Source organism: Rhinoraja longicauda, chromosome 28 (assembly GCF_053455715.1).
Source record: "Rhinoraja longicauda isolate Sanriku21f chromosome 28, sRhiLon1.1, whole genome shotgun sequence".
Classification (NCBI taxonomy): Eukaryota; Metazoa; Chordata; class Chondrichthyes; order Rajiformes; family Arhynchobatidae; genus Rhinoraja; species Rhinoraja longicauda.
Window position 1 is genome coordinate 15003161 of NC_135980.1, and position 24155 is coordinate 15027315.

Genomic DNA, 24155 nt, shown 5'->3' on the forward strand with positions numbered 1-24155 from the left:
AATAACAGCAAAGAAATGTACATTGTTCATCAAGAGAAAAGCTGTTTGAAATATCAGACAGAGCAGAAACTTAGTTTGGAACCGTTTTAGTTTTAGAGATACAGTGTGGAAACAGGCTCTTTGGCCCACCGAGTTCCTGCCGACCAGTGATCACCCGTACACTAGTTCGACACACTAAGGACAGTTTTCAGAAGCCAATTAACCTACAAACCTGCACGACTTTGGAATGTAGGAGGAAACTGGAGCACCCAAAGGAAACACACCCAGTCACAGGGAGAACGTGTAAATTCCATACAGACAGCTCCCGTAGTCAGGATCGAACCCTGTTGTAAGGCAGCAACAAAACTGCAGCACCACTAAGCCATTTGTGCTTTTGAAAAAGCACAAATCCTTGCTAACTTAAGGACCTCAGGCTAACTGGTTAATTAGTTCAGTTCTCCTACATCCTGGCTTGTTACAATTCTTTGCTTTTTTCCAATTGTCACACATTTCATTTCTCATCTACCAAAGACCCATCCTGATTTGTCTGGAATATTGATGATTGTAACTTTCCCCACCTTCCATTCTTGTACAAAATGAGATTATTTCTGCAGTAAATCGTGTGGAAAGCGCAGGATAGCAACTTTCAAACTTCGCAGATAAAATTATCTTGGTAAGCTACAGCAGTGTGCCCAGTAGATTTGTTTAATAGTTGAATTACCCAATCCTCTCTAATCTGTATGGGAGTAATGTAGTCAGTGTAAAAGACATTTCAAATTTACACCTGATGGGTTTGGTATCCTAGAGTATGTCCAAGGGAGCATTCTTCCAATGTGCAAATTTAATAGTAACTTGGTTCTTGGACTCTCAATATTTAATGCCAAAATTAATGATGGACACAATAAGAACGATCAAAATTGAAACAAGCAGCTGAGATGCTTTGACAGATCATAATTCAAAGGTTATTTGGTAGACACTAGAATTCATTCAAGATTCAGAGTCCATAATAAACAAACACCCATAAAACAAAATGTGGAAACATTTGATGTTGTAGAAAGTGCCATGCGTTTTGTTTTGCAAAGATGATAATCCCTGCTATCCTAAACCAGAGGATAGATTGCATAGTTGGCGATTCCACAGTTGTTATTCCTGTTCCTGGCCATCTTGATGTAGCCACGGTCTCCCCACAATATTCCAAAGCTGAGGATAAAAATATTGCATTTGAATACAATCTAGACAAAAGGCAGCTTTTGTCTACAAAACTTTCAATACAAGACTTCCAAATATGTGCAAAGCTGGGGTGCAATTACTGAGGAAAGATTTAATCAAGTCACTCTATCTCGGTCCAAGTGTATGCACAACTCTTCCTGATGTGGGCAGGCTGAGGAAAGAAAGATTTTAGTGGCTGCAGCTCCACAGCTATGTTTCAAAAGACTTTGATTCTATTTTGTGCAGCCACCTAGCCTGTTCTGTTTAAACCACAGAACAGACATTAAACTTCAGAATCCCAAATGGGACTGAGTTCTCAGACTTGATCGTGACACAAGAGTGAATGGTGTTATGCAGCGAAGTGTATACTCAATAGGATGGGGCGAACCAAGTCAGCCAAGCCCAGAGCTTTATTGAGTATCTCTGATGAGGCTGGCATTAGTAGGAGCCTTGATGCTATGCAAGTGAAGAGAGTGGTGCAAGAGAAAGAAATCAAACTAGCAGAAGCAAACCTAACCATGGCAAATATTTCTGACCAAGGCAGTGCAGATAGGGTTCAGCTGATACATTGCTGCCCGTCTCCCTCCTGCCAATGTTGAAAATTATCCTCACCCTCTTATAAAATGGGCTTCATTTAGTAATTAATATTCCATAACTTTTCCGGTGCACCCTTTATTACAAAGAAGGAAATATAAATTGCGTCTGTTCAACCATTTTTGTTTTCTAATTGTGTTATGCTCCAATGTCTTGCTTTTCAGTTTTCCTCTTTTCACTGTTTTGCAGAATTTAAGTGTAATTTATGTATCATTTATGTTTTTGCACGTTGTCTTTGTCTATGTGCCTGTGATGCTGCTGCGAGCATGGTTTTCATTGGACCTGTACCTCACTGCTCGTGTATATAACAATAAACTCCAGATGACTTGACTTGACTTGATATTTCTTACCAACAACATTTCTGACAAATCTAAAAAATAACTTTAGTTTTTTTTTAGAGATACAGTGCAGAAAGAGGCCCTTCGGCCCACCAAGTCGGCACCGACCAGCAATCCCTGCACACTAACACTATCCTCCAATTTACAATTATACCAAGCCAATTAACCTACAAACCTGTACGTCTTTGGAGTGTGGGAGCAAACCAAAGATCTCAGAGAAAACCCATGTGGTCACGGGGAGAACGTACAAACTCCATACAGACAGCACCTGTAGTCAGGATCGAGCCCGTGTATCCAGCGCTGCAAGCGCTCTAAGGCGGCAACTCCACTGCTGCGCCACCGTGCCGCAGAACTTAAGAGACTCAATAGATCTTTTTCTCTACATACGTAGCTGCTTGTAATTTATTGATGATTTCATGATTAGGCTCTGGAGTACCTGTTTTTAACATTCCAATATTTCTGTCCATTTTCACTTCCGTATCCCACTATTAGTACTCCATGGTTGACATCAATACTATCGCAGCGTGGCTCATAGTAAACTCCTGCAATGGAAAACAGTGTAAAATCACAAGATAATCATTACAAGCCAGAAGCTCAGTGAGTATTATGTTAGTCCTTAATCAGCATGCTGCCTTAAGAAGAGAAAACCCTAGGATCAACAGCCAAATGCATCACAAGGAACAAATAAATCTTTGCCTCTATACTCAATATCTCTCCAAAAGAACCATAGCTGAACTCAAATGAACATTCTTAGATTTGGGACTTTCATTCAGAATTTCCTTCTAGTTGTTCTCGTATAACTTGCATCAGTAGCAGCAGATACAATAAGTGAATGAAAGTTATCAAAAAGGGGCAATTCAGCATGGCATGCCTGTGTTAGTTCATTGGAAGAGTGGTCTAATGAGTCGTTCTTGTACTTTTTACAATTTCTCCCCTTCAGTTACTTATCAAATTCCCTTTTGAATATTCTAATTGAATCTGCTCCCATTCCACTTTCAAGTGCTAAGATTATTTCCATGTTTCTTGGATCTGTGTCCAGTGGTTACTGAGCTGTCGCAAGTCTACAAAGGTTTCTCCTCACCCTCGACAAACATCTCTTTATTTCCAAGACCTCTGTTCTTTGAAGTCCAAGTTTCAACAGTCTCCCTGTGCAGAGGTTTTTGTCATTGCCAGTCATTCCAGTAAATCTCCACAATCTCATCATCCTCCCTTAAAGGTGCTGCTTGGAAATGGCTTCTAAATGTTTAGTACAACTTCCTAGTTATGGTACGCTACACTACTGTCCTTAAAGCCAAGAATGTTGTCCTATCACCTTCAACACTCCCCACTCTCTCTGTTTCTGCACAACATTCAAATAGTGGGAAGGAATATACAGGGTTGGAAAGGGGTTGGGGGTGGGGGTAGAGGTGGAAGGGAAGTAAAATGAGACTGGAAAGGGTGGCACAGTGGTGCAGCAGTAAAGTTGTTGCATTTACAGTGCCAGAGACCCAGGGTCTATCCTGACTACGGTATGGAGTTTGTACATGGGTTTTCTACGGGTGCTCTGGTTTCCTCCCACATTCTAAAGATGTGCAGGTTTGTAGATCAATTGGCCTCTGTAAACTGCGCCTACTGTATAGGATAGAACTAGTGTATGGCTGATCATTGGTCCATGCGGACTTGGTGGGCCTAAGGGCCTGCTTCCACAAGTGTTGCGTCTCCTATGTTTGCAGGGGAAAGTTCAGAGGGTCAAGGTGGGGACAGACGACCAGAGCAGGGAGTTACAGGAAGAGTGGTCCGTTCTGAAAGTGAAACGAGGAAGAAACGATGAGTGGTGGGATCCCATTGTCGCTGACAGAAATGACCAAGGTCCAACTCCAGAGCTGAGACACTGATCCAGCAAGGATTGAGCGATTCTTTACAAACAGGCATATTAATGAGTTTCCAAGCAGCTATTCAAGCCTACCCTGCAGAACCAACTGGCACCTCAACTCCACGTTGATGCCTCCTTCAATTAACCTTTCACCTTTTACCCATCATGATCTATCCACCGATGTCCTACATTCACTCTGCCTCAGCGCTCGTTTACATTGTAAAGATTCAGCCCTCCGAGAAAATAAAACTTTGCTTCATCTCTGTGAGGGAAGGAACAGCAGATGCTGGCGTATACTGAAGATAGACATAATAAGCTGGAGTAACAACAGGTCAGGCAGCATCCCTGGAGAAAAGGTACAGGTGACCTTTTGGGTCGAGATTGGTCTGAAGAAGGGTCTCGACCCAAAACGTTACCCATCCCTTTTCTCTAGATATGTTGCCTATTTGTGTCTATCTTTGCCTCATCTCTGTCTTAAATGGGTGACCCCTTATTTACGTATAAACAGTGACTCGGAGTTCTAGCTCGGTCAGACATGCAGAAACAGACTATATGTTTTTGTACGATGTTACCAGGGGTAATGTAGCTGGGAAATAAGAGGTTTACAGATGTAAAATATCAGATCATTGGATATCTTTCTCTTACCTGAATGGTAAAACTGGAACGAAATATGTTTTGCATCAATGGCAACAGAAATCGGTCCAACAATGGCCACTGTTTCTGCCAGCACCATTTCATTACCTCGGGGTACAAATCTATAACCATGGCAAGAGGTTGCATTCCAACCAGGATTATACTTACATCTGTTTTCCTGCAAGAGGGGGAATAACAAAGAAAACATTCAACTGTGTGGAGGTGACAATTTAATCTTGAACATTTGACTTGTAGAGTAATGAATCACAAAACTGCTAAAGCCTTCATTCACACAGAAAGCACAGTGCAACTTTCAACACAACGTGAAGACAGACAGCATTTTTATGCATCTTTTTTTTAAAAAACAAAACGCGTAGAAATGACAGCCAATTATCTTTCCGGTTTAATTCTGAGCATTGAGGCCCTTCAGTCAATTTTGATTGTGGCTGGAGCTTCTAAAACAAGTTACATATCAGAGCGTCACTAATAATAGGGAACAATGCTGCTGGAGAGGTATTGAAAAATGTGATCAGTGTCCTAGAGTCATATAGTAGAGGAACAGGCCTTTCAGCCCATTGAATTCAAACCACAATTCAAGCACTCAACACTAGAGTCATAGAGATGTAGCATACAGCACAGACACAGCTGAGTCCACTGTGTCCATGTCAACCATTAACACCAATTCTGAATGAATTCATTTCATTCTCCTCATATTTCCATGAATTCCCCCCTAAGATTCTACGGCCTGCTTGCACACTAGACTCAATTTACAGAGGCCAATTAACCTATCAAGACGCACGTCTTTGGGATATGGGAGGTAAACAAAGCACCCAGAGGAATCCCATGCCAGCACAGAGAGAACGTGCAAACTCCACACAGACAACACCAATTGCAATTGAACCTATGTGACTGGAACTGTGAGGCAGTGGCTGTGCCACCATTATGACTTTATTGAAATTCATTTTGGGGGGATCTGGTGTTGGGGAAGGAGTTCCAGGATTTAGAGTCAGCAGCAATGAAGAATCAACAATATATTTCCATGTTAGGATGGTGGTGACCTGGAGGGGAACCTGCAAGTGTTGTTATCTGCCCTGTCCTTCATGATGGTGGAGCTCAAATGTTGGGAGGTGTTGTCAGAGCAGCCTGGGTGAGTAACTGCAGTGCATGTAATCCAGGGCACACACTGTAACCATTGTGCGTTAGTGATGGAGGGAATTAATGCTTAGGTTGGTGGATGAGATCAACCTAAAGGTTGTAGCTGGCATTAAATGAAACCCTGGAGTCAGAACACTACAGAACACGGTGGGAATAAGCACACCGTGGCACAGATATCCTAATGAACATCCAGGCTAATTGACAGAAGGTAAATAGAGACTAATCTGATGATTAAAATCCCCCATGCCTGGATCTCCTCTCTGTGTTCTTCCAAAGAGACCCTCTATCCTGAAGACAATAAAATGAAATCAGTTTTGAAGAATCATGAAATGTAGTTCAGTGGAGAATATTTACATTTTAACACAAAGAGAAAGAATCTGTGGGAAGGGTCAGAGGTGGGATGGAATGTCATAAAGAGAGCTATACAACTGCAAGTTATTTAGACAATAGGCACATAGGTGCAGGTGTAGGCCATTCAGCCCTTCGAGCCAGCACCGCCATTCAATGAAATCATGGCTGCATCCACAATCAGTACCCCGTTCCTGCCCTCTACCCATACCCCCAGACTCCACTATCATTAACTCTATCTAACTCTCTCTTGAAAGCATCCAGAGAATTGGCCTCCACTGCCTTCTGAGGCAGAGAATTCCACAGATTTACAACTCTCTGAGTAGAAAGTTTTTCCTCATCTCCGTTCTAAATGGCCTACCCCTTATTCTTAAACTGTGGCCCCTGATTTTCTCTCATGAATGTAATTTCAACCCAATAAAATTGTTTAATTCAATGAAGGAGAGCAGTGGACCATCTCTGATGTCCTGGGCAGTATTTATCCCTTCATCAACATCACTTAAACAGATTAAATGATTATCTCTTATCACAATTGAACTTGGCTACTCTACACAACTCTACAAATCCATTCTCTCCGTCCTCATAACCTTAGTTTGTCGGCAACATTATGAACAGTTCTGGTGCGAACAAATGGTATTGGTAAAGATGGGCATATAGGTCGGCATGGTGGGCCAAGGGGCCCATTTCTGTACTGTATGATTCTATGACCCTGGTTGGAACCACTTCTTTAAAGCCATAAAGTCCCAATATGCGAACATTGAACATGGGTTTTGGTTGAATTCTTTGAATTTGGGGTTGACAGAGGAACCATCAACCCATTGAGGAACCATTTCAAACTCAGTAAGCCATTCAATTTCAGGGCTGCTAACTGAGTTTGCAGATGAATCATCTTATGAGTTACTGATCCACATAGACCAGCAGGGATCAGGTAAAAGCCTTGCACTTGCAGTTTCAACCAGGTCTGGCTGACAAAATGATGAGCTACGTTTCTGTCACCCACTTTATCTAGTCTACAAAAATTTAAGCAATAATTATACCTCCGGCTCTTACTTCCTGTTAAAGGAACAATCGTGACTCTGCAGCCCTGCAGTGGAATGAGCTTAAAGATGAAGAACAATTATTTAGGCTATACCAATGCTATCTGCTGTCTAGCTATACCATAATAGTATAGCACAATAGCTATAATAATGGTCAGCTGAAACCTGTGGAACTGAACACAGCTTGAAGAAATAATTTTGAAAAAGAACGCAACGTGAAAAAACCTGCAGAAGTTAAACTTACGGAGCCAATATAAGGATAATATTGCTCAGTATCAATCCCGTTGTTTGACTGTACGTAATTGAAAGCAAATTGCATCAGGCCACCATTGCATCCATGGTTGCCCTCTGCGTTGGAGCAGTCGACCAAGTTCTGCTCACTCAACGAGATGAGTTTCCCTGTCTTCCTGAATGTTTGTCCTTCAAGGGCACCTACTGCACTGAATGCCCAGCAAGAACCACAGTGGCCCTGGAACAGTGATCAGAGTAATTGATGTTAATACAATAATAATTGCAGTGCAAGTCCAACTTTGAGTTGGAAAGTGTTACAGCGAATAAAGGTTGAAACAATAAACAATTCAAAGACTCCAGGATGCATGAACAAGAATATCAGACTTATTGAAACAAGTAAGCATCCAGCGAGAAGCATCAGGTCAGAAGGGCAGAGAAAATCTAATGGTAAAGCCAGTGCCAAGCTATCAGCCTGAGGAATGGTGAAGGTTTGTTGTTGGCTTCAGGGCCTATGATGGTTAATATTCTGGGCAAGGCTCACTTTGGAGAGAAGAAACAGGTAACTTCAGTGCTGTGTCCTGATCCTCCCTTGATGCAGTGTGTTAACAAGAGAGGGATTGGGCAGATATCAGACCACAGGAGGGACAATTCTTGGCTTTCGAATGTAGAGTGAGTGGAGAGTAGTGGGTGACTGGAATGCACTGTTAGGGTTGATCATAGAAGCAGATACAATAATGGCATTTAAAAGCCTTTTGGATGCGCACATGGATATGCAGGGAATGGAGGGATATGGATCACGTGCAGGTAGAGGAGATTATTTAAACTTGACATCATGCCCGACACAGACATTATGGACTAAAGGGACTGTTGCCATGCTGTACTCTCAATGTTCTATATTAACCTTTCATGCCAAGGATATTTCATAATCATTTTTTGCTCTGCTACTTTCTTTAAGTTCTCTCCTGCACCCTCTGTATTTTGCAAGGGACACATTTGAATGTAGTTGCCTAGACTTTCCTTTTATTTAACCTGATCTAATCTTCAATAATCTTTGTCATCCAAAGGTCCCTAACCTCGCCATCTCTTCCCTTCATCCTTACATGAACGTGCTGTTTCTGAACTCTTGCTAATTCTCTATTTAAAAGACTCCCGCTTTTCAGATGTTGGTTTATCCACGACTATTTGTTTCCAATCTATTTTTGCCAGATTCCCTCTTAAGCTGTTAAACTCAAATTTCCCCCAATTTAAAATCTTAACTTGAGGACCGTATTCATCCCTTTCAACTACCTTGAAACTTGTTGCAGCTTTCAATGTGTTCCCCAACCAAGATTTCCACCCCTTGCCTGGTTTCATTTTCTAAGATAGGGTGAAGTACAGCTCTTTCTCTGGTGGGGCTTTATACCTATAGCCTCATAAACCTATCGTGGATGTTTTTACCAAATTCCACCCATCTACATAATTTACCCCAAGGCAAATTTACCCCAAGTCAACACTGGCAAAGTTACCCCCCCACCCCACCCCAATTCTAGACCTATAACTTATTGCTCTTGCACCTGTCTGTGCAAGCAGGGATCGGCATGGATTCTCCTGAAGGAATACTGGGAACTTATTCCCATGCAAATTCCAAGTTCTTGCAGCTATATGCTAAACATTCTATCTGGAGTAATCAGAGACTACAGTAAAGTTGGTGCAAACATAAAAATGCAGCCCAATTGGAAATTAAAGTAAAAAAGTGATCTCTTTCTTGGAATACAGATTTATTCTGAGATGTTGCCTCCAATTTTCACCAACCTCCTCCAGAAGGCTCAGTAATGATTTAACAATTCCAAATTTGGGACAGTACAGTGGCACTGCTGGTGGAGCTGCTGCCTCACATCACGCCAGAGCGCCAGGTTCAATCCTGACCTTTGGTGCTGTCTGCCTGGAGTCATGTTCTCCCTGTGACCGCGTGGGTTCCCTTTGGAGGATCCAGTTTCTCCTGGATCCCAAAGAAGTGTGGGCTTGTCCTTAGTAAATAGGTCCTGGTGGATATAGGTGAGAGGGAGGATCTGGGACAGGGTGAAGGGGGGGTTTGATGAAAATGTGGGTAGAATAAATAATAAGATTTATGCAGGATTAGTTAAATGAGCAATTGATGGTTGGCCGGGACTTGATGGGCTGAAGGGCCTGTTTCCATGCTGTATCTCAGTGACCCCAAAAAATTTGCATCTCAAACACCCCTCCAAAACGAAAATGATCAACAAGAAAATAAAAGCAGTTTTAGTTCCTTTGTTTTCTAAGTAGTTAACAGTTTCTTAAGATGCCTTAATCATGATTCTCGTCACCATCTTACCTGGTTTTTTACTCTGGTCACGTAACCTTTGGTCCTCCAGTCAACACTCTGAGGAAGTTTGAAAGGCTTGGGACCACCTGAAGCTGCCTCCTTCCTGGTCGAGTTCTTCATTTCAAATGCGCGGAACCGATTCCAAAATTCATTGAACTCCTCGACCGTCTATAATGATCGGAAGATAATTAATATTAGACTCACACATACTATAGCCCCCCCTCCCCCCACACCCCCCCACAAATCCTTCCAAACCAGAATCAGCAGATCTGAAGCAACAACCTCCTGTATTTTTTCAGCTTGTAACTGGCCCATCCACATTGGAAGCCCAGCATTGGAATAGGAATGTCAGGCTGAACAAAGTCTAAAACCAGTTAGAAAGAAAAGATACGAGTGCTGGAGTAACTCAGTGCATCAGGCAGCATCTCTGGAGAACATGGATTGGTGATGTTTCGGGTCAGGACCCTCCTTCAGAATGTAGAGGTTTCTTCTCCCGACCTGAAACGTCACCTATCCATATTCTCCAGAGATGCTGCCAGACCTGCTGAGCTACTCCAGCATTTGTGTCTTTTTTGTTAACCAGCATCTGTGGTTCCTTGTATCTCCTAAAACCAGTTAGCCTGCATTCTGCAGTTAAATACAATGAAATTCATTCCGGCCTTGGACTTCCCCACTTTTGCTTTTTTCTAAAGTTCATTAGTTGCATTGAAATCTCGGCTGCTAACTGGGACGGTTCGATATATGATTTGTCCTCATTCCGTTGAGTTTGGGGCGATGTTTTTTTTAAAAAAAAGCTTCCACTACTTCCTGTCCTGACTGTTGCAGCCGCTACAGCTTGGCTCCCTGTCATCCCGTTTCACTCCCAAGTTCCTCCCTGTGTTGGGCATTTGCGCTGTTATAGAAACGCAGCCCACCACACCAAAGGCAAACTCTGCATAAGTGCTCAACTAAGTACGGTAATTGTATCTGAATATGGCTTAACCTCTAAAGCATTCAGCAACCTCTCTGGCAACAGATACAAGCACTCCTTGGGGGTGATCATTGGGTAGTGATCAGTTAAGTCTGAATGCAAGGACTCCTCCCTAACAGTTGGTTCACCCAGTTTTGGTTAGAGTTTGGACATTTCACCTTTCTCAACACCACATTCAGTAAAACACTGATAATCCAGCCACCTTGCGACTTTGGACTGACAGATTTCCTGGACTATCAGATATCACTCTTGTATAAACCAGCACAATTTTAAATCACATTTCTTTAGATGTTACATGGTAGTATTTTTTTTTTCCCTTGAACCCAGTGGGTTAAAGAGAGTGCAGGGGAAATGGGTCACCAAGTGATAATATAAGTTTTGGGAGAAACCCCAGTTACTTTATAAGGAGCACGGGAATGCGTAGCCGGTGAGTTTATAAGGAGCGCGGGAACAGGTGCCCAGTCAGATTAAATAGAGTGTGGGAATGGGTGACAAGTCAGTTTATACGGAGCAGAAAATGCATCTCCAGTGAACTGATAAGGAGAGTGCAAATGGGTTCCTGGTGAGTTTATAAGGAATATGGGAACAGGTCCCTGATTAGTTTATGGGATCCCTGGTGAGTTTATAATTAGCGTGGGAATGAGTCCCTGGTGAGTTTATAATTAGCATGGGAACGCGTCCTTGGTGAGTTTATAATTAGCGTGGCAACGGGTCCCTGGTGAGTTTATAATTAGTGTGACAACGCGTCTCTGGTGAGTTTATAATTAGTGTGGCAACGCGTCTCTGGTGAGTTTATAATTAGCATGGCAATGGGTCCCTGGTGAGTTTATAATTCGCGTGGCAATGGGCCAGAGTTTTCAAACAATCAGATAACGGATTATTGGAATTGTACTGTGCAGCATTAAGGAGTCTGCACTTGGGAACCGTACACAGCAAGGAACCGTACAGCCCACGCAGCCTATACTGAACATCAAACACCCACTGCGGACCATGTTTAGGACCGCGCACAACACGTTCCCACTCACAAGGTCTCCAAAGTAGTTCATTCCCATCAGAAAGGAGTGCTGTCCCATGGAATGTTCCAGGTTGTGGAGTTCAATTATCCGCAAGTTCTTCTCCCACAACGATCTCCTGTAATTGCCTTCAATCTTACAGAGAAAAGAGAAAGCAAATTGGTCACATATTACAAGTCACATGTAAAGTTATCTTGAAAAATGTCATTACCACTCTTGGAATGGCCACTGCTTTCGCATCTTCTGCTGGTGAAGAGTGGAGCGGTGGAAGAAATTGATGGAAAGATGTAAAATCCAGGGGGTCATGACAGGGTGGGTGTAGCGAGGATGCTTCCTTTGATGAGAGGAACTAGAAGTAGGGGTTACTGCTTAAAAATAAGTCAACCATAAGGCAACATGTTTTCTCTTTGAGGATAATGAATCTTTGAAACTCTTCCTCAGGTGGATTCGATGGGCTGAATGGCCTAATTCTACTCCTTGAACTTATGAACTTGAACCCACACGAACACTCTCCCAGCCAGAGGAAGCCGAGTCTTACCTAAAATAATGCTGTAAAATAACTAAAGCAGAATACTGTACACAGGTTTATGTGCACAATTTGATGCCATCACTGACTATGCAAGAAAAATATGGGGAGTTGCACACAGTTTGTGGTTACAGATTGTGATGTGGGATAGTCTTTAATTGGGATTTGACCTACGTTAGCTTGTTTCAGCCTCTTACCTCTACGTATTCCTTCTTGTGAAACGATTTCCAGTTCAGCCAGGCCTCATCCAATGCCGGATCATGCATGTGGCCAAAGACAACGGCCAGGAAGGGTGCCCACAAGCAAATGGAAATGAAGGATGGCTTCATCATGTAGTACCTAGTGAACAAACAAACTCCAGTCAATGAAGGTTGCTGGACAGTGACCCATGGACAAATTATGCACTTGGGATGTTTCTTAACTAATGAGTTGACACAGTCCTTTTAATTCTTTGCAGTAAAGAAATCAGAGCCCTTTCTGTTGCATTTGCAATTAAGAGCAGACGACAGATTAATATCCATGAGGTGGCTTCTCCTAATCATATTATTTACAAAATATACAATCGGAACATGTCATTCATTGCAGCAGACAATTGACTAAATTCACTTCTCTGTGTCAATGTCCCTGATTTTCCATCCTTAAATATGACATCACTCAAACATTTGAAAGACTAATATACAGGTCCCTGCACCTCAAACTCAAGTGGCAGCGGGACCTTAGACTGTGGTCCTTCCCCACAGGGCAATTGCGTTGACTGCACTGAACTTCAGAACGTTCCCCACCACGTTCCAGTCAGGTTTCAGAGCCCACCACAGCACAGAGTCTGCCTTGTTGAAGGTACACAACGACCTGCTTCTCGCCATCGACATCGGCAACTGTGCAATCCTGCTCCTTCTCGACCTCAGCGCAGCGTTCGATACAGTGAACCACACCATCCTTATTGACCGTCTCCGGTACGCGGTTGGCATTCATGGCACTGCCCTGAGCTGGTTCGCTTCGTACCTCAAAGATAGGAGCTTCGCCATCAACATAGGCAGTTATTCCTCTGCTCCAGCTAGCCTCTCCTGCGGAGTTCCACAAGGCTCCATCCTAGGCCCCATTCTCTTCTCTCTATACATGCTCCCCCTTGGCCAAATCATTCAAAGGCACGGCATTTCTTTCCACTGCTATGCCGATGACACTCAGCTTTACCTCCCCCTGAAACCCAACAACCAGTCAAATTTAAACAGCCTCTCACACTGCCTTGAGGACATAAAATGTTGGATGGCACAGAACTTCCTCCAATTAAATGAGAGCAAGTCTGAGGTCATCCTATTCGGCCCCCCCCCCGACTCCATCAAATTGATAACAGGCAGTCTTGGAAGTCTATCCTGCCTAGTCAAACCGCATGTCAAAAACCTCGGCATGATATTTGACTCTGCATTAAAATTTGATAAGCAAGTCAACGCTGTGGTAAAAGCCAGCTTCTTCCAACTTCGAACCATAGCTGAAATCAAACCTTTCTTCCAATTCGACGACACAGAAAAAATCATTCACACTTTCATTTCCTCCCGCCTAGACTACTGCAACTGCCTATACACTGGAATCAGCCAATCTTCCCTGTCCCGCCTGCAACTGGTCCAAAACGCCGCAGCGAGACTCCTGACGGGTACCCGTAAAAGGGACCACATCACCCCGATTCTGGCCTCTCTCCACTGGCTCCCTGTATGGTACAGAATCAACTTCAAGCTCCTCCTATTCACGTATAAAGCCCTAAATGGACACCCCCCCCCCCCCCCCCCCCCCTACATCAAAAATCTTCTAACCCCCTCTCTAACTCCAGGTCCCTCAGGTCGGCCGATTTGGGGCTACTCACTATCCCGCGGTCTAGGCTTAAGCTCAGGGGTGACCGCGCTTTTGCAGTTGCAGCACCTAGATTAGAACTCTCCCCATTAGAACTGCCCCCTCCATCGACTCCTGTAAGTCCAGGCTCAAAACCTATTTCTACTCCCTAGCGTTTGAGGCTCATTGAGGAGGCGCTGTGAACTGTTTGCGTGCTACTGTATGTTTCATTTTTTTTCCATTGGAACCTAATCAGATGTACAGCACTTTGGTCAACGTGGGTTGTTTTTAAATGTGCTATACAAATAAAATTGACTTGACTTGACTTGACATATTCTCCTGCACCTTGGAATGTGCCAGCCGCAGCATTCCCTTGTGAACATCTCCTTACACTGCAAGACCAATCGTACCATCTAATCCAATTCAATTATACAATATGTGAGTGCAATCAAACCATACACAAATACAACAGGCAGTGCAAAGGGAAAAATACCAGGGTGCAGAGCACAGTTTTGCAGCATTGAAGCGTTACAGTTACAGAGTAGAAGACCAGCATCCGTAAAGAAGGTAGATTGGAGGATTGGGACTACCCTCTAACTTATGGGAGGACCGTTCAATAGACTGATAACAGGGGGAAGAAGCTTTTGTCTCTTCTGCCTAATGGGAGAGCGGAGAAGGAAAGACCAGGGTGTAAAAGGTTGTTGATTATGCTGGCTGTTTTTGTATGGAAGTGTAGATCAAATTGATTGAGTTGTTGGGGAGTCTGGTCTGTGTGATGAAGTGGGCTACATCCACAACTCTGTGCAATTTCCTGCAGTCTTGGGCAGCAGAGCAGTTCCCAAACAAAACGGCGATACAACGCAATAGAATGCTTTCTGCCGTGTCGAAGTTGGTAAGAGCTGTTGGAGACATGCTCAGCTTCCTTAATCTCCTGAGGAAGTAGAGGATTGGTGTGTCTTTTGGGCTGTAGTTTCAATGTGATTGGTCCAAGACGGATTATTGGTGACATTTAAGCGGAGGATCTTGAAGCACTTGACCATTTCCATTTCAGCACCATCAAAGCTGATTGAGGCATGTACTCCACCATGCTTCCTGAAGTCAATAGCTAGATAGTTCATAGTGCTGACACTGAGAGAGAGGTTATTGGCTTGCTACCGTCTTACAAAACTATCTATTTCCTTCCTTTACTCTATCTCTTCATTGTTTGAGATCCAACCCACTACAATTATGTTGTCTGCAAACTTGTAGATAGGAGTAAGAGCAGGACCTGGCTGCAGTAACTGCAGGGTATATAGTAAGGAGCCGAGAACGTGTTTTTGCAGGGTACCATTGTTGAGAATGATTGATGAAGATGTTTTGTCGCCTGTCGTCACTGACTGCGGTCTATGGGTCAGAAAGTTAAGAATCCAAAAGGCAGGAGGGGGGGGGAGGGGGGGGGGGGGTTGCTGACTCATAGATCCAGGAGTTTGGAGATGAGTTTGGTTCAGAGGAATATGGGCCAAATGCAGGCAAATGGGACTAGTTCAGAATGTCAGCTTAGTTGGCATGGACATTGGGTTGAAGGACCTATCTCCAACCCATACAGCTCTACAACTCTACATCAATATAGCACATAAATGGGCCCTTCTGCCCACCACATCCAAGCTAACCTATCTGCCCTCCTACACTAACCCCATTTGCCACATCCTTTTATACCCTTCCTAAGGTTTCAAATATTCAGAGGTTGCAACCACTCACACACAATATACACATGCAGACAGAGATAGAAGGCAATCTGGGAGTCTGTGAACCAATTTAAAACCTGTTGCACAGCACTCTCCACCCCAGGTCCCCAAAGTAAGGGAGGAGGATCCCTGTGTAGAAAGACCTCCATCCTGCCACTGCCAGATGGCAGAACAAACAGCCACGGTGTGTTGCTATGCAATATGTGGGCAAGGAAGTGGAGAGAGTGCAGGAGTGGCCAGTACAGGGAATACCTCTGTGGGGCGTGGAAAAGTGCAACGGGCAATTCTGAGCGACAGCTCAGGCAATCTAACATCCTGCCACCGCTGGACTCTGGAAGGGTGGGCCCTCTGTCACAGTTCCTCAAATTCTCCACGCATGTATTGTTTGAGGGGAAAAAAGTTTGATGGAACTGTACGAGAATGTATTGAATTGAATGTACAATAAAATTACAGAAAAACCTGTACTGTGTTTATTGTATGTGTTATGAATAAAGTCAATTTTTGAAAATAAAAAGTCAAGAAAAGGTGCCCGAGCAACAACTTTTCAACGAAAACCTTCTTGTGTACGTTGTTTGGCTGTTATAGTCTGCAAGGCTGCCAGACAATTTAGCACTTTCAAAAATGGTAAGAATTAGAAAACAATTAAGTGACTATTATCTCTGAATGGTCAGCCTCAGTTTAACCACTGGAGTCATTAAAACCACGTCTGTTTCACCACCGGCGATTCCTTTTAATAGCGATTTTAGTACAAGATAACTTCTCAAACATTCATTTCCTCAAAGGTTTGACAGAATTATGTCAGTATTAGAAACTGCCCACACAACAATGCAAACTTTCTCCACACTCTCACTTATTTTAAGCTTTTCAGCACAGTGGCGTAGCGGTAGTCCTGACTGTGGTTGCTGCCTGTATGAAGTTTGCACATTCTCCCTGTGATCGTATGGGTTTTCTCCGGGTGCTCCGGTTTCCTCCCACATCCGAAAGACGTGCAGATTTGTAGGTTAATGGGCTTCTGTAAATTGCCCCTCGTGTGTAGGATAGAACTAGTGTGGATGGGTGATCAGTGGTCGGTGCGGATTCGGTGGGCTGAAGGGCCTGTTTCCTCGCTGTATAGCTAAGTTAAGCTTACCATGGTGTAACATTGCTTAAAAGTGTCCATCCATTTTTACAACAGAAAGCTACAACACCTGTAACTGAAATTCATAATATAAAGTGCTCACCCACTCGAAAAAAAGTGCTTTCTGCAGCCAGAATGCCCTGTAGCTCCTTCAACCAGGTCTATACTTAGAGGAAAGTTGACACTGAGCTGAATAAAACACTTCAACAACAAGGTTTCTAAGCAGTGGCTTAAAGGAGGAAGGAGAGTTGAAAAGACTCGGGGCGGGACCTCTAGTGTTTGCCAATGGTGCAAAGACGCGGGGGTTGCACAAACTGAGTGTAAGAGCAGCTGCGAAGAAGCTTGAAGAGAGTCAGAGAACAGAAACAACAAACCTGAAGTTGAGAATATTTTAAACGCTGGTGGGCAGTCAATGCAAGTCGGAAATAACAGGGATGATGCGTGAATGAGATATGATCTGAATTAATGTATCAATAGTAACACTGTAGATTACCACACACTGATTTGCATTTCCTGAAACTTAGTCGGTTGCAGTTTCAGGTAACAACCAATTTTCAATCAAAAGGCAAAGGAACTGCTGATGTCAACAAATTTAATTAAAGTTTATTTAAAATGCAAGATATCAAACATGTTTTAAGTTGCAGAGAAAGGGGAGGATGGAAAGAACAAGGGGAATATCTGTGAGAATGGGAGACCAAGTACTATCGCAACATTTAAGAAATTTTGGACAGGTACATGGATAGGATAGGTTCAGTGGGATATGGGACAAAAGCAGGCAGGTGGGACTAGTGTAGATGGGGCATGTTGGTCGAGATGGGCAAGTTGGGCCAAAGGGCTTCTTTCTAAGGTGTATGACTGACTCTCTAGGGCCACGTGTTGTGGTGCTGGTTGTTTCACCCCGAGCAGGACACTTCTGGTCCAACTCAATGATCCCCTTCTCCCTTGAATAGGATCATCAGACTCACCCCTCCAGCTCCCGTGAGTCATTAGACACAACTGAGATTTACATAGTGAGTCAGGACCGGGCATCTGGATTTATGTCATCATGTACTTCTAGTCTCTGCAGATGCTGCCTGAACCTCTGAGATATCCCAGCGTTCTGCTTTTTGTATGGAAAGGAGTCGAATGAAGAGAGGGGAAACGTTGGGAGAACTGTAAGATACAGAGCAGTACAGTTGCTGGGTACATGAAATAAAAGAAAATTCTGAACACATATACAAGGTCAGGCAGCATATGTGGAGAGAGAGAAACTGAATTAACATGACAGGCTGACAACCTTTCCCAAGAAATGGCCAATTAGAGTCATAGAGTCATACAGCAAGGAAACAGGTCCTTTGGCCCAACTCAACCATGCTGACAAAGATGCCCCATCTAAGTTGGTCCCATTTGCCTGTGTTTGGTCACTATTTCTCTAAACATTTGCTATCCATGTATCTATCCAAGGGTCTTTTAATTTCTGGTACAATTTAGTACAAACTGGAAAAGCAGCTTATCTGAAATTTTTGAATTCCTGAGGGTTGCATAAGGTCATAAGAAATAGGAGAAGAATTAGGCCTTTCGGCCCAGCAAGTATACTCCACCATTCAATCCTGGCTGATCTATCTCTCCTTCCTAACCCCATTCTCCTGCCTTCTCCTTATAACCTCTGACACCTGTGCTTCTCTAGTCTGTCGGTCAGCTGCTGTTTCTTAAGCTTACCAATGACAGAGTAAGTGGTAGAGGCACCAGCAATTACAACATTTGGACATGAAAAGGAGTGGGATATGGACCAAACATAGGCAAATGGGACTAGCTGAGGTAGGGACCTGGATCAGCGTGTACAAGTTGATCTGAAGGGCCTATTTCTGTACTGAATAACTATGAACCGTTGACTTACCTTGGGATTCATTTGGAACAGGGCAAGAGGCCAAAATCAAAGGAGCCAGAAAATGGAATGGGATGAAAAAATAAAGTACTAAGCAACTGTACGTTCAGGGTTATCCTTGCGGAGTGAAGAGAGGTATTTTGCAAAGTGGTTGTCTAATCTTTGTTAGGTTTTCTGTCATAGAGGGGACAATATTACGAGCAATGAATGCTAGGAGCACAAGTGAATGGCTGCATCACCAGGAAGGAGTGCTTGGGTCCCAAGATGGTGGAAAGGGAGGAGGTGAAAGGATTTCTTCTGAAATTGGATAGGAAGGTGCTGTGAGAAGGGCGGTGGGTGTTGATGGGAGATGGAAGAAGGAAGGAGGAGTCACAAAAGGTAAAGTCCCTTCAGAACTCTGAAGGGGGAAATGAAGGGCAAAATGAGACTGGTGATGGTAGCAGATTGTAGATGCTGGCAATTATGGATGATCCTCTAAATTTGGAAAATGGTGGGGTGGAAGTGAGGACGAAAAACAAACCTTGATCCTTGTCTGGAGGTTGGAGCAAAAATGAAGGAAACAAAACAGATAGGATTGAGAGCACCATCAGGTTTGGTGGAGGGAGGAGGGCAGGGGGGAGAGGAGATGGGGGGGGGGGGGATAATGACGGAAACCTTAAAGTACAGGAATGCATGGTGATAACAACAAAAACAAAATGGGGCATAGAGGTAGGGGAATGGAGTTATTACAGGGAGCAGGGTGGCCAGAGGTGTAGCAAAGATGATTGCAGACTCTATGGATATTGCTCATTAGCCAGTGTGAGCGATGTCCCGTGTGAAAGTGCTACTAGCGTGAAACAAAAGGTGATGAAACTTGGAGCTTTCACCACTGTCAACCACATGGTTATTTTGTGCATCATCTTAAATGCTCTTTGCATTTATGTTTAACTCATGGATCTACACTGGGAACTTCCCCGTTTATGAATGACCTGACTTGCAAAAATCCAAATTTACGCAAATTCTACCAAATATTTTAAAACCATTTTTTAAATTGGTAATAATAATTTTAAAATATTTAGTGGCATTCATTAATGACTGGACACTGAATATATTGCATTAGTTTAATCACGGGGAGCGCAACGATGATTATTCAATTCTGGGTTGCATCATGGTCTGGTTCTGTAACTTGAACACCCAGGAATAATGGAGGCTGCAGAAAGTGGTAGATGTTGAGCATATCAACATATCATGAGCATATGGCGACACTGGGCCTCTACTCGCTGGAGTTTAGAAGGATGAGGGGGGACTTCATTGAAACTTACCGAATAGTGAAAGGCCTGGATAGAGTGGATGTGGAGAGGATGTTTCACTAGTGGGAGGGTCTAGGACCAGAGACCATAGCGTCAGAATTAAAGGACGCACCTTTAGAAAGATAAAGAAGAATTTCTTTAGTCAGAGGGCAGTGAATCTGTGGAATTCATTGCCACCGAAAGCTGTGGAGACCAAGTCAATGAATATTTTTAAGTCAGAGATTTCTAGATTCTTGATTAGTGTGGGTATCTGGGGATATGGGTAAAAGGCAGGAGAATGGGTTGAGAGGGAAAGATAGATCAGCCATGATTGAACAGCAAAGTAGACTTGATGGGCTGAATGGCCTAATTCTGCTCCTACAACTTATGAACTATGTTGTCCAATCCATTACGGGTACTGACCTCCACACCGTCAAAGGAATCTACAGGAGGTGAAGCCTCAAAAAGGCAGCTAATATCATCAAAGACCCACACCACCTTGGCCACGCTCTCATTTCAGAAGATCCTGAAAACTGTGATCAACAGATTCAAGAACAGCTTCTTCCCAGCAACCATAAAACTCGAGCATTGTAAATACTACCCACAACCCAACCTCAGTAACTATGATCTACTGAGGCCGGGGGGCCTTCCATCCCCTTGCGGGGGCTGTGCGTGTCGTTTGCCTCGGTAGGGGTCGAGCTGCCTGTCCGTGGGTGCGGGGGGGAAGAGAGGGGAAGTTTTGTTGCCTCCATCACAGTGAGGGGGTGTTTGGAGTCACTGTGATGGATGTTTGTGTTGGGGTCGGGTGTCCTGTGTTCTTTTCTTTTTGCTGTATTTTGTGTGACTGCTGAAATTTCGCTCGGTGTTGTGCCGAGTGACAATAAAGTGTTGTTATGTTATGTTATGTTATGTTGATTGAATAACAGATTTTAGTTATGTACTATTATGATCTGGTTACCTAGCATTGCTGATTATTAATTTAGTGTATTATTGTCCACTTATTTGTGTATTACTGTATCAATGGGCCTACAAAGTTGCAGCAAATAAAAGTTTCATTGTGCTGCTGGTGGCACCCATGGCAATTCAACACACCTCTTTCTCTTGCCTATTGAAAACTTCTGAAATGGCACTAATGCACCACCCGTGGCAGCACACTCCAGGCACCCACCATTATCTTGCCCCACACACCTGCTTTAAACGTTCCCCCTCTCACCTTAAAGCAATGCCCTCTTGCCTTTGACGTTTCCACCCTCGAAAAAAGTTTCTCGCCTTTTTGTGAACTTCTATCAGATCTCTCAGAAGCCTCCAACCTTTCAGAGAAAACAATCATACCTGCCTAACGTCTCACACCTGATGCCTCTAATCCAGGCATCAGTCTGGTAACCAAAGTTTTATAAAGCGACAACACGACCTACTGACTCTTACACTCAATGCCCAATGAAAGCGAGCATACACACTGTGTGGGTGGTAGGAACTGCAGATGTTGGTTTGGGCCAATGCTGAAATAACTCAACGGGTCAGCCAGCATCTCTGGAGAAAGGTAATAGATGACGTTTCGGGTCGAAACCTTTCTTAACGTCACCCATTCTTTTTCTCCAGAGATGCTGCCTGGCCCGCCAAGTTACTCCAGCATTTTGTGTCTATCTGCAAGCTTGCATACGCCTTCTTAACCACTCCATCTACTTGGGTTGCTACCTTCAGAGAGTTGTGGACTTGGACCCCAGGATCGCTCTGTACATCGGTACATCAATGCTGTTTAAGGTTCTTTAGGCACCCAGTGAACCAGTCCCCGGGTGGACATAACTGACTGTAGATGCCCCAGTGAAGTGTTATCACACACTCCCCTCTCCCCACACCCACTCACTCAGAGTGGGAGGAAGTGCACAACTTCTGTGGATCTGCTTACTCCCAAGCCTCAGTCTAAAGAAGGGTCTCGACCCGAAACCTCACCCATTCCTTCTCTCCAGAGATGCCGCCTGTCTCGCTGGGTTACTCCAGCATTTTGTGTCTACCTTCGCTGCAGTCAATAAACCGGGTTTAGGGAGACCGGCGAGTAAGCATGACAAATTAACCATTGACATGTCCCCCGCGAACCTGTGTTAAACCGAAACAAAAAGCCCCCAGCTCACAATCTCCAGCCGTTCCTGAAGTTATTTTCTGATCTAACTCGTGGAGCAGAACCGCGTACAGTTATCTACTTGTTTAATTTCCCCGTCCCATCAGGCTGTGATCTGACATTTACCCTAGAGTCGGGGCCACAGTGTCCACTGACCTTCTCGAGGTTTGCTCCAGTTGTTGCGGGACTGCAGGAACCCTTCTCCCCTGTTGCAAGCAGACCTGACCTCTGCTAGTCCGGAACCCTCGCCCTCCACACACGGCGGCTGCACAGACTGACAGTTCAACCGCTATATGCGACCGCCTATTTTTCTGCCTGAGGTGTTTGTTCTCAACAAACTCGTGTTTTGTTTTTGCTGCTGAACTTCCTCCTCTGACTCGGGACGTTTCCCCGTTGTTATTACGTTCCCACTGATCAACCTCAGGCAAGAACTCATTAAATCTCTGGAAACAAGTTGGAGAATCATAGACAGACGCAAAATGCTGGGGTAACTCAGGGGGACACGTAGCATCTCTGGAGAGAAGGAATGGGTGACGTTTCGGGTCGAGACCCTCCAGACTTCTTCAGAATCATAGAGTCATACAGCGTAGAAACAGGCCCTTCGGCCCAACTTGCCCACACCGACCAACATGTCCCATCCACATTAATCCCACCTGCCTACTTTGGGCACATGTCCCTCCAAACCCACCCTATCCATGTACCTGTCTAAAAGTTTCTTAAACGTTGCGACAGTACCTGCCTCAACTATCTCCTCCGGCAGCTTATTCCATACACCCACTACACCCACAACCCACCCCACCCCTCCCCTCCCCTCCCCTCCCCTCCCCTCCCCTCCCCTCCCCTCCTCCCCTCCCCCCCTCCCCCCCTCCCCCTCCCCCCTCCCCCTCCCCCCACCTTAAACCTATGGCTTGGAGAGATTGACAGGAATGTTTTTCCAGGGTAAAAAAAAAGCAGATAATGATGGAAATATTCAACAGGTCAGGCAGCATCTGAAGGCAGAGAAACAGACTCAAGTCAAGAGCCAAGAGTGTTTTATTGTCATATGTCCCAGATAGGACAATGAAATTCTTACTTGCTGCAGCACAGCAGAATATGTAAACATGGTACACTGTAAACAATACGATAAACGAGAAAGAAAAAAAAGAAAACATAGTTCAGTGTATATGTACACATACTCACAAGTACACACACACACACATATATACACACACACATATACATATATATATATATATACATATATCTATATATACATATATATACATATATATATATACATACACATATATATATATATATACATATATATATATATATACATATAAGGCTAACACCCAACAAGCAGATGACCTAGATATTAGCACTGATTCACCAACTAAGGAGGACATTGTTATAGCCATTAAGTCCCTTAAAAGTGGAAAAGTCCCTGGCCAAGATAACCTCAATGCAGAACTGTTTAAGGCGGACCCAGAACTTGCAGCCAAAGTATTTGTACCACTTTTCACAGCTATTTGGGAAAGAAAGGAGATACCTGATGACTGGTCAGAAGGAGTCATCATTAGGATACCAAAGAAAGGCAACTTAAGAGAGTGTAACAATTGGAGAGGGATCACTCTTCTATCAATTCCAAGCAAGATTCTAGCAAAGATTATAATACAACGTACCTCAGAAGCAGTAGACAAACAGCTCAAGAAAGAGCAGGCAGGATTTCGTGGTGGGAGGGGATGCATTGACCAGATATTTGCCCTTCAAAACATTATAGAACAGTGCACAGAGTGGCAGAGACAGATATACATCAACTTTGTTGATTTCGAGAAAGCATTTGACAGCATCCACCGGGACAGTCTCTGGGGCATATTACGAATGTATGAGATCCCACAGCACATAGTCGAAGTAATTAAGAGCTTGTACGCCAACTTCTCTTGCAGAATAGTAACCACACATTCCAGGTGAAGACAGGAGTTCGACAAGGGTGTGTGATGTCACCGCTACTCTTCAATATTGCTATTGACTGGGTGATGTGTCAGACAACCGAAG

At 43.9% G+C, this 24155-nt stretch overlaps 1 protein-coding gene across 10 annotated transcripts in view; it reads right to left on the bottom strand.

Moving 5' to 3' along the window:
- Window positions 1-24155, bottom strand: part of LOC144607351 (procathepsin L-like) — a 35692-nt gene continuing 11537 nt past the window's right edge. For 5 of the 10 annotated variants that reach the window (XM_078424121.1, XM_078424122.1, XM_078424120.1 and 2 more), the window contains 7 exons: window positions 12406-12547; window positions 11695-11817; window positions 9709-9867; window positions 7390-7614; window positions 4618-4783; window positions 2557-2662; window positions 1-1179 (listed from right to left, as the gene is read on the bottom strand). In XM_078424121.1, the coding sequence (XP_078280247.1) occupies window positions 1080-1179; window positions 2557-2662; window positions 4618-4783; window positions 7390-7614; window positions 9709-9867; window positions 11695-11817; window positions 12406-12547 (1021 nt within the window). In that variant the 3' untranslated portion in view covers window positions 1-1079. Of the gene's footprint in view, window positions 1180-2556; window positions 2663-4617; window positions 4784-7389; window positions 7615-9708; window positions 9868-11694; window positions 11818-12405; window positions 12548-16973; window positions 17073-20035; window positions 20136-22274; window positions 22476-24155 lie in introns of those variants that run through there. The other 5 variants (XM_078424124.1, XM_078424126.1, XM_078424123.1 and 2 more) reach the window with 5 other exon arrangements.